The sequence below is a fragment of the Ciona robusta genome, chromosome 10 (assembly GCF_009617815.1).
Source record: "Ciona robusta chromosome 10, ASM961781v2".
Lineage (NCBI taxonomy): Eukaryota > Metazoa > Chordata > Ascidiacea > Phlebobranchia > Cionidae > Ciona > Ciona robusta.
In genome coordinates, this window is record NC_143244.1 from 4,511,269 (window position 1) to 4,525,183 (window position 13,915).

Genomic DNA, 13,915 nt, shown 5'->3' on the forward strand with positions numbered 1-13,915 from the left:
GAGCGGCAGGACGCTAATTAGTTTCTCGAAGAAGACACAGCAACTGCAAACCCGAAGGTACAAGTTTTGAATATGAATGAATGAATGTGTAACTTGCTTTATCGTTACGTGGCCGAAAAAAAGACAGTCGTTGTTTTAAACACGGATGTTCTGTTTTATATACCTCTTCCCAGCTTACGAGTTACCATGTATGTTATTTATGTTGTTTTTTTTCTGTAGGGCTGACAATTTATTTTAGACAAACAATGAGTGACCACTCGGAAAAAAGAACAAGTATTACGCACAAAGTCACAGCTTGAATGATCCGCAATCACATAGAAATATTGAGAACAATTGACAATTTATAAGAAGCACTATGGTAAGAGCAAATTTACATACTCGCTTGATTAATGACTAAGTTTGTTTGTTTTTCGAGATATTATCGTTTGAGGTCATTATCAACAGTTAATGAGAGAATAATTAAACACCACACAAAGTGATGAGCTTTTAGTTTTATAAAGTTAGCATATTTTGTCAATATATAGTAGGATGGGAGAAGATAGGACACCTTTTCGTTTTATTTTCTCGATCCATTTGGTGGTAAACAAAGAACTTTTAAAGAATTATAAAACCGTGGGCTTACGACTCCCATAGATCGTTGTGAATGGCCTAAAACGCGTCAGGATATTTGGATAATAAGTGGTAAAGGTGTCCCGTCTTTACCCTATTATAGTTCTTGATAATTTGCGCTAACAAAATTGATTGCTGAACTTTATGAGATTAAATTAAACGAATTAAAGAGTATTCGTTTAGCAAATTTAGATTACCACGTATTTAGGTAAAATTTTATTAATTTTTCTTAACTTTGCGGTAATTTGATTTTATCTACGAAAACAGCTTTTAGCAGTGTGTAATATGATGCCTTGCTTAATGACTATGTTGAAACGAGATGTAGCGTGGTGGTGCTGGTACGCTGTGGTTGCGCTCGTAACTGATTTCAAGTGTGATGGCCTATCCGTGACCTCGCTGGGAAATGTGTACTTCGTAGGCTAAAGTGTACTTAAATGGCCAAACGGGCCATTTCGGACCTTGAGGGTTCGGCCGCTACACTCCGTGTGTCGTTTTCCTTAAATTTTTCGACAGCTTTTATTGAACGATGAGGTATATCGTGATTCTCCCACCAATTAAGCTATTTTAAACGCCCAAAAGCCAAAAGAGGAGACACCAGGTTGAACTAAGCGCTTGTGTCGTAATGAGAAACTATAGGGGCGAGTTTTCTCGCACAAGATTCATGTTCTAGTGCTTGGTAAATAAACGTACAAGCATTCGATGCTAGCCTATATACAGGGCGTCGGTTAATATAACAAGCCACCTCCCTCAATTGTATAATTGGGCCCATGTATCAACTTCCGTAGCTATTTATCTAGAGCCATGTAATTTGCAGGAGAAATTCGCCACCGTGAAAATTCGATTCCCCGAATTATCCGCCTACCTACCGTGTCTTGTAAAAGCATGTTTCCGTAGTACATTTGTATACAGTAATTTACTTTCGAGAAAGGCAATAAAAATGTTGCAAATCTTGATTGTTTTGAACCCATATGCTTAAACACGACAGAGATAATGCCTCCAATAACATTTACACAGTACAAGAACAAGAGTCTTCATATTATTTTTCTCGCAGCGTCAGCGCAGTGTTGACCGCACATTTTCTTTTTCACCACCTCCAATAAAACGGCTCCGTGTCAACACTTTCGGAATTATGCAACCTTCGCGGAAGGTATCATGTCGCTGATTCTAATCTGGTTTTTAATCGATATACCTGTACGTAGCTTGACTTTTTGAACTTACCTGGCGGCGGATAAGAATATGCGCGTTGGTGGCGCGACTTCAGCGGTAAAAAACTGTTCATAAATAAAAACTCCTACGGGTATGGAATTACCTCTGTGTCTAACCTTTTTGTACTACTAGCTATCGTATGTCTCATCGACAACTGCTAAAATATTCCTATCAGTAATTAGATTCGCCACCTTCAAAGTTAAAAAAGATGTTTATTTGAAAAAAAGGGATGGGAGCCGTGAGGATAAAGTTTTATAAAAAATCGTTAAATGTTTGTTTACTACCAAATTGGAAAAGAATATAGATTGAAAAGGTGTCCCATCTTCCCCCACCCTACTATATATCCAAATATCTTGATCGTGTTTTAAACAATTAACAGCGGTCTATGTGAGTCGTGAGGATATGGTTTTATAGTACTTTCATTGTTCTTTGTTTACTATCAAATGAGACGAGACAATAGTATGAAAGGGTGTCCCATCTCCCCCCCCACTACTGTATTGCCTTTTTTATAACCACCATTAGGTAGTGGAACATTGATCCCTTTAAGAATACTGTAAGCGTCTTTTTACGTTTGGAACATTATTATCTTCATATACCAGTTATCGTGTTCAGAAAAATGCATGAACTTAACGCGAACCTAATGCTTGGGAATTATAAAGTTTGTTAAGCTGTGGACAAAACCAATAATAAATTGTATAGATACGGTGGTACATAAGACTTACTTTGGTTTTAAGATTGCGCAGGAACTAAGCAGTAAGTTAGGAAAAAACAGCATTTTGGTTAAACGGATTTTAAAATCGACTTAGGTTTTTAAAAAAACGCCATATATAGCTAGGTTACAGCATGTAAAGCATTGGCTGCGGTTTTGGCCCCAAAGAAACGTGACGTGCGGTACATGGCGGCCCCGCGATTGAGCAATTCCGCAACACCCTTTCTTCACTTTTGATATAAACAGGCAGACACGCATGATGCTTAACTTTGTTTATTACGGGGCAGATTAGGTAACACAGCTGGTCGCGCCAGAAGATCAATTAAGACCCCATGGCTGATATTGAGCGCTTTCTTTCTAGATATAAAGCCACAATTAGGCAAATGCCGCGGGCATAAGACAATCGTGTACTAAAAGTTATGGCAATACGATATTAAGGAACGGCCTGTAATACCCTTAGCACAATACGTTGGCACTTGTAATGTCCTCTGTTAAGTACACAGACGTAAACCTCATTAATATTATTATTATTAATGTAAACATGCAACGCGTGTTTACTTTTTTCTGTAATACCAGGTTTTTAGTTCATTATGTACCTCTTAATGTGTCAAAAATTGTTTTCGTGCAAGGAGAACTTTCGTATGTTCTTCTAAGTATGCGTGACGAAGTCATCAACCACACGATTTCTGAATCATTTGTAACCGCACCTGTTAGCTGTACATCCAAAAATAGAACAAACTAAGCAGTGCTCGGTACCAGGATTGGTCTAAATTGGCAGATTCCTACGGCGTTTGGACGCGATGTTCATTTTCGTGTGAGTTTATTAATCAAAACCTTCGAAAATCTCCCAATTCGTGTAATCCAGTGACAGTTTGGTCTGTGCTCAGCGGACGTGCGATCATTTATTACCTCCGAGGCGAGTCAACCATAAACAAACGTTACAGGTTTTTACCAGCATACGTAGAACTTGCGCAAGTTCAGCACAGCAACTGCGGGTCACCAAAAGGTCACACAGCAGTGTTTCCAAACCCCAGTGGTGCAAGATCGTTTTTTCGGGTAGTTGTTTATTTGTCTCGCGGTTTCTGTTTTTGCAACCGTACAGTTTTGTGTCGGAAAATGGCTTGTTTTTTTTCGGGGTACTAGAGTCCGTTCGTTTTAATCAAGCAAACGTTCTTTGATATCAGTTAAATCGGATGCGCCCTGGGCTATGACGTCAGCAAATATGGCGTCAACTCAAATCTAATTCAATTACTTGTGTGTAGATTTCATTGCAATCTATGTTTGGCAGCACATGTGAGGGAGTCTAAATTCGCTTTCAGTGTAAAGGCAAGCTCAGTCTAATTAAAAATATCACAAGAACGCCTAAAAGGTCGTAAGACCATTACCCGTTCATCCAGATCTGATATAACGAACACGACGTTGGTGTTTTTACCAATTCCTTGTTCGTCCTGACACTCCGAACTAATTGAAGTTCTTTTCACTTTCCAAATAACCTTAATTTGAACTCTTTATCGATTCTCGGTGGCTGTCGTGCTGACGTAGGCATTTGCACCTGAGACCAGAAACTTAGTGATCGCTAAATCTTTATGGCGAAATCTCAATTTCGTGTCGGAACTCTCGTTGCTTAAGATTTGATCTCCGTTGCAGGCGGAAATATACGCAACCGCTCTGTTTGCTAAGCTTCCGAAAATACACATGTCCGATTATAACTGTTTAATTTGGAATGTTAGAGACAGATGCAACATGCTGTTGTTGCAATTGCATGTCCCACTTTAAATTAGCCTTATAATGAAAAACGCATTTTTCTGGTTTGACTTGACCCGGTAACCTTTGGCATAAACTCTCAGTGTGTTTGGTGCTCGTGTGATTGGCAGGTGATTTTGGAATAAATGAATAAATAAAGAAACGAATGAATGAATGAATAAATGAATGAATGTAACTTACTTTATATCCCGGCGTAGCCGAAAAAGAACAGTCGTTGTTTTCCGTTTCATAAACCTCGGTTGTTCCGTTTCATATGTTCCGTTTTATACACCTCGTGCCAGCTTGAAAAGTATGTTACTTTGTGGGTGATGCTTAATGAGTTGAATCCGATGTTAAAAAGCAGCTCAAAGAATAGAAAATTGTTTAAATTAACCACGTTAAAGTATACCGTGACGCAAACTTATGTAGTTCACGCCCAAGAAAAGTAATCGAATCTCCGAAACTGTTTTTTAAATCACGACTTTTCGCTGCCCTAATTCGTGATGTGCCCCACCGAGGTACAGTCGCGTTACTTAGTTTATTTACCCAACATAGGCGTTTATTGCAAATTGCACAAATGACGTTACCTTTTGAATATACTTCCCGGCAGCGTAGCTTACCCGTATAACCACAGTGGTGAACAGTAGGCCACGGATAAAGTTTCCCTGTACAATTTATATTGAATAACTACGCAACGTACCTATCAAGATATTTTCTACAACACAGGATGGCAATTTCAATGCGATTCTTTCCGAGTAGGTATAGTAGGGTGGGGGAGATGGGACACCTTTTTATTCTACTTTACTGTCCCATTTAATAAGAAACAAAGAACATTTAAAGAATTCTAAAACCGTATCATCACGACTCCCATAGACCGTTGTTATTTGTTTAAAACACGATCGGGATATTTATATATTATGTGTTGTGTCCCGTATTTCCCCACCCTACTATATCCTCTGTTGCAACACATGTGGTGTAAAAACTCACACAAGCCTTAGAATGTAGTTGCTTCGTTCCGTAACAAACATTACAAGGGCGTGTGTGGGATTGCGGTTTTATTTTGACAGTTGGAACACGAAATTCGGCAAATTTTACGTTTTACATTTTACAAGTCTAGTTTTCGTCCGCGACCTCTGCTGTAATAACAAACATTAACAGAATTAAGCATTTTGACGTCATCTCAATTATCTTCACACCGCGGGCTTATATTTGTCAATTTTATTTTTCGTTTAAGTTTTCGAAACGATTCGACTGTACCACAAAAAATAAATGACTGTATTTAAACAAAATAATCTCCCCATAGATATACACCAATTTAACCATTACGTGTTTGCAAAACAGCTAGGATTCAAACAAAAAAGATGAAGTAGAACAAAAAAAGATGAAGTAGAACAAAAAAAGATGAAGTAAATAGAGTAACTCAATTAACACCGTCGTTTTAAATGTGCATTTTGAAATAAGGGGATTACATAACCTATAACTTCTTATAGGGTAAATGAGCCAGTTGTAAGTACAGTATTGGTAGCCTGAATGAGCACCATTTTGTAAATTAAGGGTAAATCCAATATTTATCTTGGTCAAATGGATAAAACATACAAAAAAGGGTTACAAAATCCTGGGTTATGTAATCCCTTTATTTCAAATTGCACATTTAAAGCGACAATGTTAATTGAGTTATACTCCAAATCGTTTTAGCCTGTATATGTGTATACCTCATAATCGTATTACAAAACGATTTCCGAGCCTAATATGGACATATACTGTAATCAAAGAAATGCGGTGTCGGCTGCCACGATACAACGTCAGCTTTAAATAAACATCGCTATTGGCGATCTGCTACTTACGGAAAAAAATCTCGCACCTTTTTCCACACGCCGTTTGCTGGGTTATAAATACGAGGTACAGACGGTGATTTCATCCAACTTTGTTGGGTTGTAGAAACCAACTGTACCTGGCAAGGCTTCGGAATTTTAATTCGTTTGTTTGATGGCAAAATGGCATCAGAATTTCGGATTTTTGGATTCGCAATGTAAAACTTCTGTTACGAAATTTGGCAAAGATATTTTAGTCATTTTTTTTATAAAAAATGTAAATGTATTCGAGCTAAGTGTAGAAAATCGAACACAAAACATTAGTTTCACGCATCTTAGACTAAATTTATCTTTTTGTTTCTTTAGACTGGTCAAATTCAAAGTTTTCAAAAAGTTTTAAATTTGTTTCTGCTTAAAATCTCAAAGTTGAAGATGCTCAGTGTCAAGTCAATCGTTCTCTTTGTTACTTTAGTAGCAACTTGTACTGCCCAAATCACGAACTGTAAGTACTAGACATCAAAATGTGTTTTCTAAATATTTTCTAAGTATTTTTTACACTCTTTATGATGCAGTAGTTTATCAATATCGAAAAAATTTAAGGCTAATTTAAAACAGTTATAGTAGGATGGGAGACGACAGGAGACTTTTTTATTTTATTATCTTGTTCCATCATTTGGTAGTAAACAAAAAACCTTTAAAGAATTTAAAACGATTTTCCTGCGACTTTTATAAACTGTGGTGAATTGTTTAAAACACGATTAGTATGTTTGGATATTATGAGCTAAAAGTGCCCCGTCTTCTCCCACCCCACCCTAGCCTACTATATAATTTTTACCTTATTTAGGACTGTACAACGCAGTCTGTACGCATGTACAGTAGGCTACACAATCTTTTAAAACATGTTAATATTCCCCCAAACAAATATTATAAACTAGTCAGAATTTTTAACCCAAAAATTTAATTACTCAATTTTTGATGATCGAAAACTAATCTTACTGCATTTCATAAGACTTGATTATAATCTGCCTTGTCAGCCACAGGACTGGCAATAAACAAACGAGACAGGTTGTTGTTTTGCCATCAAAGGCTATATAGTGGCGCTGAAATATTTCGGAAATTAATTCGCTGTCTCGAAATTTTATCCTGTTGTCAGCATATCAGTTTTACGACAGTAGTCATATCGTATTACTTAACGATAAGCACCTTATCTTCCTAAGCCTAATTCGTGCCTAATTGCGCTAGAAACGCCTTCATCAGAGCAACTGGTATCGGTTATATAGTAGGGTGGGGGAAGATGGGACACCTTTAGCACCTAATATCTAAATATCCTAATCGTTTTTAAACAATTACTAACGGTCAATGGGAGTCATATGCATATAGTTTTATAATTTCTTGAATTTTCTTTGTTTACTACTAAACGGGGCGAGAAAATAGAGGTAAAAGGTGTCCCGTCTTCCCCCACCCTACTGTACTAAGTATTCGGCATATCAAATATGTTCTGGGGTAAATGTAAAATATATATAATTTTTCTATTCGAAAAGCTTTGACGAAAAATAACAATATATTATTATGTTTTTATCAAAGATAAAAAGTGACTTGTGGTTTATGCTTTACAGCAGTGTTATTTATAAAACATCGTTAATATAACCAGTTTTTATTTATATGGCATTGGGAAGATGTTAATACTAAGTGGGTTAAATAAATAAATGTAACTTACTTTATCCTCGCCTTGCCGGAAAAACGACTGTCTGTATAACACGGGTGTTCATACAATTCGTGCCAGCTTACGAGTTATACCATGTAAGTTACTTTGTGGGTGACTATTTAAAAAAAATGTTAATGTTGAGCTTTATATAAAGATTTTCGATGAACTATGTATCAACTCCAGATTAAAAGTACCGCCAAAAGGCCCAAAACCACACCTTACACATCATTTGACATTTTTCAAAACCAAAATTCCGTGTTGTGTTTATCACACACAAGGCGTGACCGCTAGAAGAAATTACAAAATTAATTAAAAAAGCTCTCCAAACCTTACGTCACTTCGCCTTTCGTGCTTTTTTTGTGATCAACTAGTTTACAAAAACAGGATTTTTTTTGGATTTTAATTTCCAAGCATGCCCGTTCCCATATTTTGGCGCCGGCCGTAAGCTAGGTTAAACATCATCAAAATTCCGGGCCAGCTTTACGCCGCAAGTGGTTAGGCAACACAGTTTAGTAACTGGTACGTCATGTCCAAATTACGTCATCAAAACAAGGTCGGGGCGAGGATAAGCACGTCTGTACACTTTCTCTCGGAAAATTAAAATAACTAAATTCTACACAAAGTTTAAATAACTAAATTCTACACAAATTAAAATAACAAATACTAAATCGGACATAAATTTAAATACCTAAATTAGACACAAATTTTAATATCTAAAACGGACGCTTAGGGATTTTTTTGCGTTATAATTAGATTTTGAACTTACCAGTTAGTAGCCTCTAGTAGGCAGAATCGTCTCACGAACCTACGCACTTCTGAGGGTATTTTTTATCAGAAAATCATTTTACAGCCAAAAAGCAAGGCTGAAAACTATATAATATTTCCTGTATTAACAGATTTGAACCCTGACGTGTTTCGAACGATCGGTGAGCAGCAACTTCAAGCGCCCCCTTTACACCACCACTTCAACCTTTCGTTTAACTTAAACACTTACGAGTAAGTAAACCTTAAATGTTCTTTAAGTAAAAAATCTCCTTCTTTTATTAAGTTATCAGTAGGTTGGAGTAAGATGGGTCATGTTTTCATTCTCTTTTCTCGTCTCCTTTGGTAGTAAACAAAACTATTTTACATAATTACATAACGTAGCCCCGGACTATATAAACGGGCGTTGTTAATTGTCAAAATCACGATCTGGAAATATGGGACTTCAGTGCTAACAGTACATCCCGTCTTACCCCACAGTACTACATGTCTTTTTGAGTTAATCAAAATTAAAGACCTTTAAATTTACATTTTTTACATTGCTAACTTGGTTAATTTAAAAAAAACACGATTATAATTTCAAATTAGTTGATTTTTAATTACCCATTTTGATTGAGATTTGTTTTGTTAACACAACACCCAGTCACCTGTATGTCTTGCCCCCTGGGCACGGACAAGCTGGGTTGCCTGGGTACAATTATTTCTCTTGTAAGATAAAACATGGTGTGTAGCTGTTATATGTGATAATTTTCTGACCATTAATTCTTGGTCTTATGTACGGTAGACACTCTTTGATAAAATTAGACATTTAACAGCTTTATATATTATATACATGTTATACTGTAGAGTAAAATGAAATACCTAAAATCCATGTTTCCTGAATGTGTTTTTAATAATTAGCACCGGATTTTACAGCCGGTTATACAATTTTGTAAAGATTCTTTGTTTACTAACAAATGGAGCGAGAAAATAAAATAAAACATGTTCCATCTTACCCCACCCCTACAACACCAGTGTCTCATTGTTGCACATTTTTAAATAGTTTAGATTATACCATCGTTTCTACTCTAAGTTGGCTGGTAAACCTTTTAAGTTCGTATATACGCATAGTAGGGTGAAGGGAGTGTGACACCTTTTCATTCTATTTTTTGTCACATTTGGTTGTAAACAAATAACATTCAAAGAGTTATAAAAATGTTCCCTTACGACTCCCATAGTCTGTTGATAATTGTGAAAATAACGGTCAGGATATTTTAATATTAAATGCCCAAGATGACCCTTCTTCTCCCATCCTACTATACATACGTGTTTATACATATTATTTTCACGTTAAATCAATTTCCTTTTTTTTGCAGGAACACAATTCATGAGGTGCTTCCAAAAAACTCGTCCTACCAAGTCCGTTCACCAAGCGCCGCTACCAATGGTGTCATCACACTTACTATTCCCCTGCATCACGTATCCATGCGTGGCATGTACTTCACCACACTCAGCTTGTAAGTTTCCATATATATAGTAGGGTGGGGGAGAATGGGACACCTTTTCATTCTATTTTATGTCTCATTTAGTAGTAAATAAAAAACGTTCAATGAGTTATAAAACTGTATCCTCACGAATCCCATAGAGTGCATAGACCGTTGTTAATTGTTTAAAACACGATCAAGATTTTTGGATATTATGTGCTAAAGGTGTCCCGTCTTACCCACAGTACTCTATACGTCGTACTTCAAAAATGTCTTAACGAATTTTTCATTAAAACATACTCCTATCCTACATATAACAGTATATGTTCAGCAGATGTTTTTAGTTTTCGGCGCACAAAATAACCAGAAAAAAATGATAATTCGGTCTTGTCCTGAAAAATAATCTGCAAGTATAAATACGACTTGTATATAGTTGTTACTTGTAAGGATAGTAAGCCTTGTATATTTTATGTCTGTTTGTAATTATTTTCCAAAACTGTAAATTTTTGATCATTTCCAAAATATAATTGCCGCACCTTAAAATAAATCAGGGAGCAGCAAGCAGTTGAGACCTGATGTTTTAATACACCTTGGCGTTATTTAGTGTAAATTCCTTTTTTTTTTCAGGACACACGGAGACCAGACCACAGTACTCCAAAATAACACTGGCAGCTTCAGATTAATGATGAGCGAACTGGATTTTCGATTCAGGATTAATTTTTTCTGTAAGTGCTATAATAATATTTTTATGCGTGAATTTTAAATTACAGAGAATTTGGTTCAAAACACCGCTATGTTAGTTTGGAGAATATAGAAATAGAATATTACTTGAAATTCCGTGGTTTTCCATATTTCTCCCGTTCCCCGAAATTTGCGTTAGCGCTCATTACTCTACTCTGTAGTACAAGCGGCGATTGTTCACCTCCTTCAAGCAAGGTTAATTACATTGATAAAATCAGAACGTAACCGAGTCATGCCCAAAACGTAAACTTTCTATAACCGACTCCTTAATTTCGAAGCTCCCGCTTAAACCGCCACGTTTTTCTACAGTTTCACTAAACGGGATAGTCCTCGAGACGAACGACTGTTTAACCAACATAGGCGACGTCGACTTCACTCTCACGGAATTGGATGGCCGACCAAAACCAATTGAATTGACCGCCATTAAACACTTAATGGAGATGGAAGTGAAGGGACAATACGGAAGCATGTTCTGCTCCACACTAAGCGCGTAAGTATATGCATGTAGGTATAGTAGGGGAAGAAGAGAGATATAGAACACCTTTCCATTATAGTTTCTCGTTCCATTTAGTATAAACGAAGAACATTCAAAAAATATATATACCTGTATCCTCGCGACTTCCACAGACCGTTGTTAATTGTTTAAACCGGGATCGTGATATTTGGTTATTATGTGCTATAGGTTTCCCCTCTACCCCCACTCTATTACAAACTTTATTCAGATTATCAACTTTTATTAGTAAACAAAGTTAGGTTCGGGCAACGTCTCTACTAACTTTAGGTTTAAGTATAACTGTAAAGTCTGTAATATTTATACCAATACCGATTAGGTACAACTGCGAGGCATGCCAGGATTCTCTATTTTGTGTTATAAAGTCTATATTACCCTTATTCTATAGCCTAGACGAATTTACTTCATTTTACAGTTTCGTTACAAATATACTTTACTTTACAATTTTTTTACAAATATGCTTCATTTTGCAATTTCTTTACAAATGTACACCATTTTACAATTTCTTTGCAAATATACTCCATTTTACAATTCCTTTAAAATTATATGTCATTTTTACAAGCAGTATTACTTCCCGAGCGGTTCCTTCACCACTTTATGACGCGATCGGAAACAGGATAGTGGGAGCGTTGGAGATGAATTACCAGTAAGTATAAGGTATACTAACACCTTGTTTGGCAGCAAGTCTTATTTATAGGATGGTGATTTTAAAGTTCTGTCTGTTTTTCTAATTTTAAAGCGTTTTAAACATATGGAGTATTGGTGGGGGAAGATAGGACACCTTTTCATTATATTTTCTCGACCCATTTGGTGGGAAACGAAGAACATTCAATTGTAAAGCCGTATCCTTACAACTCCCCTAGACAATTGTTAATTGTTTTAAACACGATAAGGATATTGTGTGCCAAAGGTGTCCCGTCTTCCCCTATCTTACTATATGTATAGATATTCTGCACTAACAGCAGGTTTGTTTTGGTAATAGTAAAATGCAAGTGGTAATTTCCAGTTTAAAATATAAATGTCCTGCGCCGTGGTATAACAGTGCTTAGCGCCCCTGCCTCTTATAGTTAAATAATTAAATCACCCACAAAATTACGCATGTTGTAACTCGTAAACGAGCGCAAGGTGTATACAAAACAGAACATTCCTGTTGTAATTGCCCCGCCACGCGAGGATAAATACGTTTCATGCATTCATAGTATTAAACTAAGTACTTTATCTACATAATTGTTATTGTCCGAACAATTATGCATATAACGTCACATAATTTTAAACATTTTTCTTTTTTCATTAGAAAATCCGGTTAAGAAATCAACCAGATGAACTTTTACAATTTGGATGGAAGATGTCGTTAATATTAGACGTGCACTAAAATGTCTGATATCTTTATCAAGCTTATACATTTTAAAACTTTGTACGGCTGGTTTATTCGCCATACTTTATCAAGACGTGCACCAAAATGTCTAATACCTTTTATTAAGCTTATACATTTTAAAACTTTGTACGTCTAGTCATTTGCCATGCTTTATCAAGACGTACGCCAAAATGTCTAATACCTTTTATCAAGCTTATACATTTAAAACGTTTGTACGTCTGGTTCATTCGCCATGCTTTATCAAGACGTGCACCAAAATGTCTGACATCTAGCCTATTCATTTTAAACCTTTTGTACGTACAGTCGAGGTCATGTGCCATACTTTATCAATGATGTTGTACATTAACACGGTATTCTGTCACTTGTTAACTGCCATAGATATGACTTGTAGTCCAGAACTTCTGTAATGCGTATCTAACACGTTGTTAACACTAACATCAGGTTTCATCCCATTTTTGTTTGCTCGAATTCATATTTTGTATGTTCGATGTATTTAATGTATATGGTCGTTATGAAGAAAAATATCTATTCATATTTCATGCGTTTAAATACTGAGTGATTTATAATTCTATAGTACCTAAATCCTATATTTTATAATCATGTTTTAAACAATTAACTACGCTTTTTGTGAGGATGCGGGTATTTAAATATCTGTAAGTATTCTTTGTTTACTGTAAAATAGAAGAAAACATATCCCATCTTTCCCCACCCTACTATATACATTGAAACATAGTATACAGCAGACAAGCGGAATGCGCGTTTGCAGCAGTTTGGCTCTTAATTGTTTCTGCAAGTTCCCGCCCTTTGCAGACTAATAATTGCACAATGCGCAAGGACGCGCTCCTGCTTTAGGAAGTTTAACACTTCTGTTCCCTCGCACGCCAATACGGTTGGCCCTGAGACTGCACTGTTAGTTGTTCTAATATCACAGCTCTGTGAGTGTATAAGCGTTTTGAGGAAATACAGTTATATGTTGTATAGCTTATATGTAAGGTGCACTAGGTTTAACGGTTGGCCCTGAGACTGCACTGTTAGTTGTTTATATATCACAGCTCTGTGAGTGTACAAGCGTTTTAAGGAAATACAGTTATATGTTGTGTAGCTTATATGTAAGGTGCACTAGGTTTAATATTCTGATATATTTGTTTTCTGATGCAACTAGGCTAGGTAAACAAACTGTTTATTCGAATGATGTAGAAAATACTTAGCTGATGATAAACAATGAGAAAGGTAAGGATTTTTGCGCGTATTCTATGTACAGTACACAGTTCTTAGTACAG

At 36.2% G+C, this 13,915-nt stretch overlaps 1 protein-coding gene across 4 annotated transcripts; it reads left to right on the forward strand.

The window, feature by feature from the left end:
* The first annotated feature begins 240 nt into the window (after nucleotides 1–240).
* On the forward strand, nucleotides 241–13,169 carry LOC149729782 (uncharacterized). Of its 4 annotated transcripts, none has more exons than XM_089886660.1 (8): nucleotides 241–358; nucleotides 6,445–6,580; nucleotides 8,680–8,779; nucleotides 9,901–10,041; nucleotides 10,636–10,733; nucleotides 11,059–11,239; nucleotides 11,823–11,917; nucleotides 12,555–13,169. In XM_089886660.1, the coding sequence occupies exons 1-7, from the start codon at nucleotides 356–358 to the stop codon at nucleotides 11,908–11,910; spliced, it is 747 nt and encodes a 248-aa protein (XP_089742786.1). In that variant the 5' UTR covers nucleotides 241–355; the 3' UTR covers nucleotides 11,911–11,917; nucleotides 12,555–13,169. The 4 variants fall into 4 exon arrangements, with proteins under 4 accessions (XP_089742786.1, XP_089742784.1, XP_089742787.1 ...); XM_089886658.1 differs by having other exon boundaries at nucleotides 243–358; nucleotides 11,823–11,906; XM_089886661.1 differs by having other exon boundaries at nucleotides 248–358; nucleotides 11,826–11,917.
* The last annotated feature ends 746 nt before the right edge of the window (nucleotides 13,170–13,915 follow it).

What these genes read in the sequence shown, in the direction of transcription:
- LOC149729782 (XM_089886658.1), top strand. An exon ending in TTTAACTTAAACACTTACGA is followed by an intron (nt 8,780 to 9,900) that starts GTAAGTAAACCT and finishes TTTTTTTTGCAG; the next exon opens with GAACACAATTCATGAGGTGC. An exon ending in TTCTGCTCCACACTAAGCGC is followed by an intron (nt 11,240 to 11,822) that starts GTAAGTATATGC and finishes CATTTTTACAAG; the next exon opens with CAGTATTACTTCCCGAGCGG.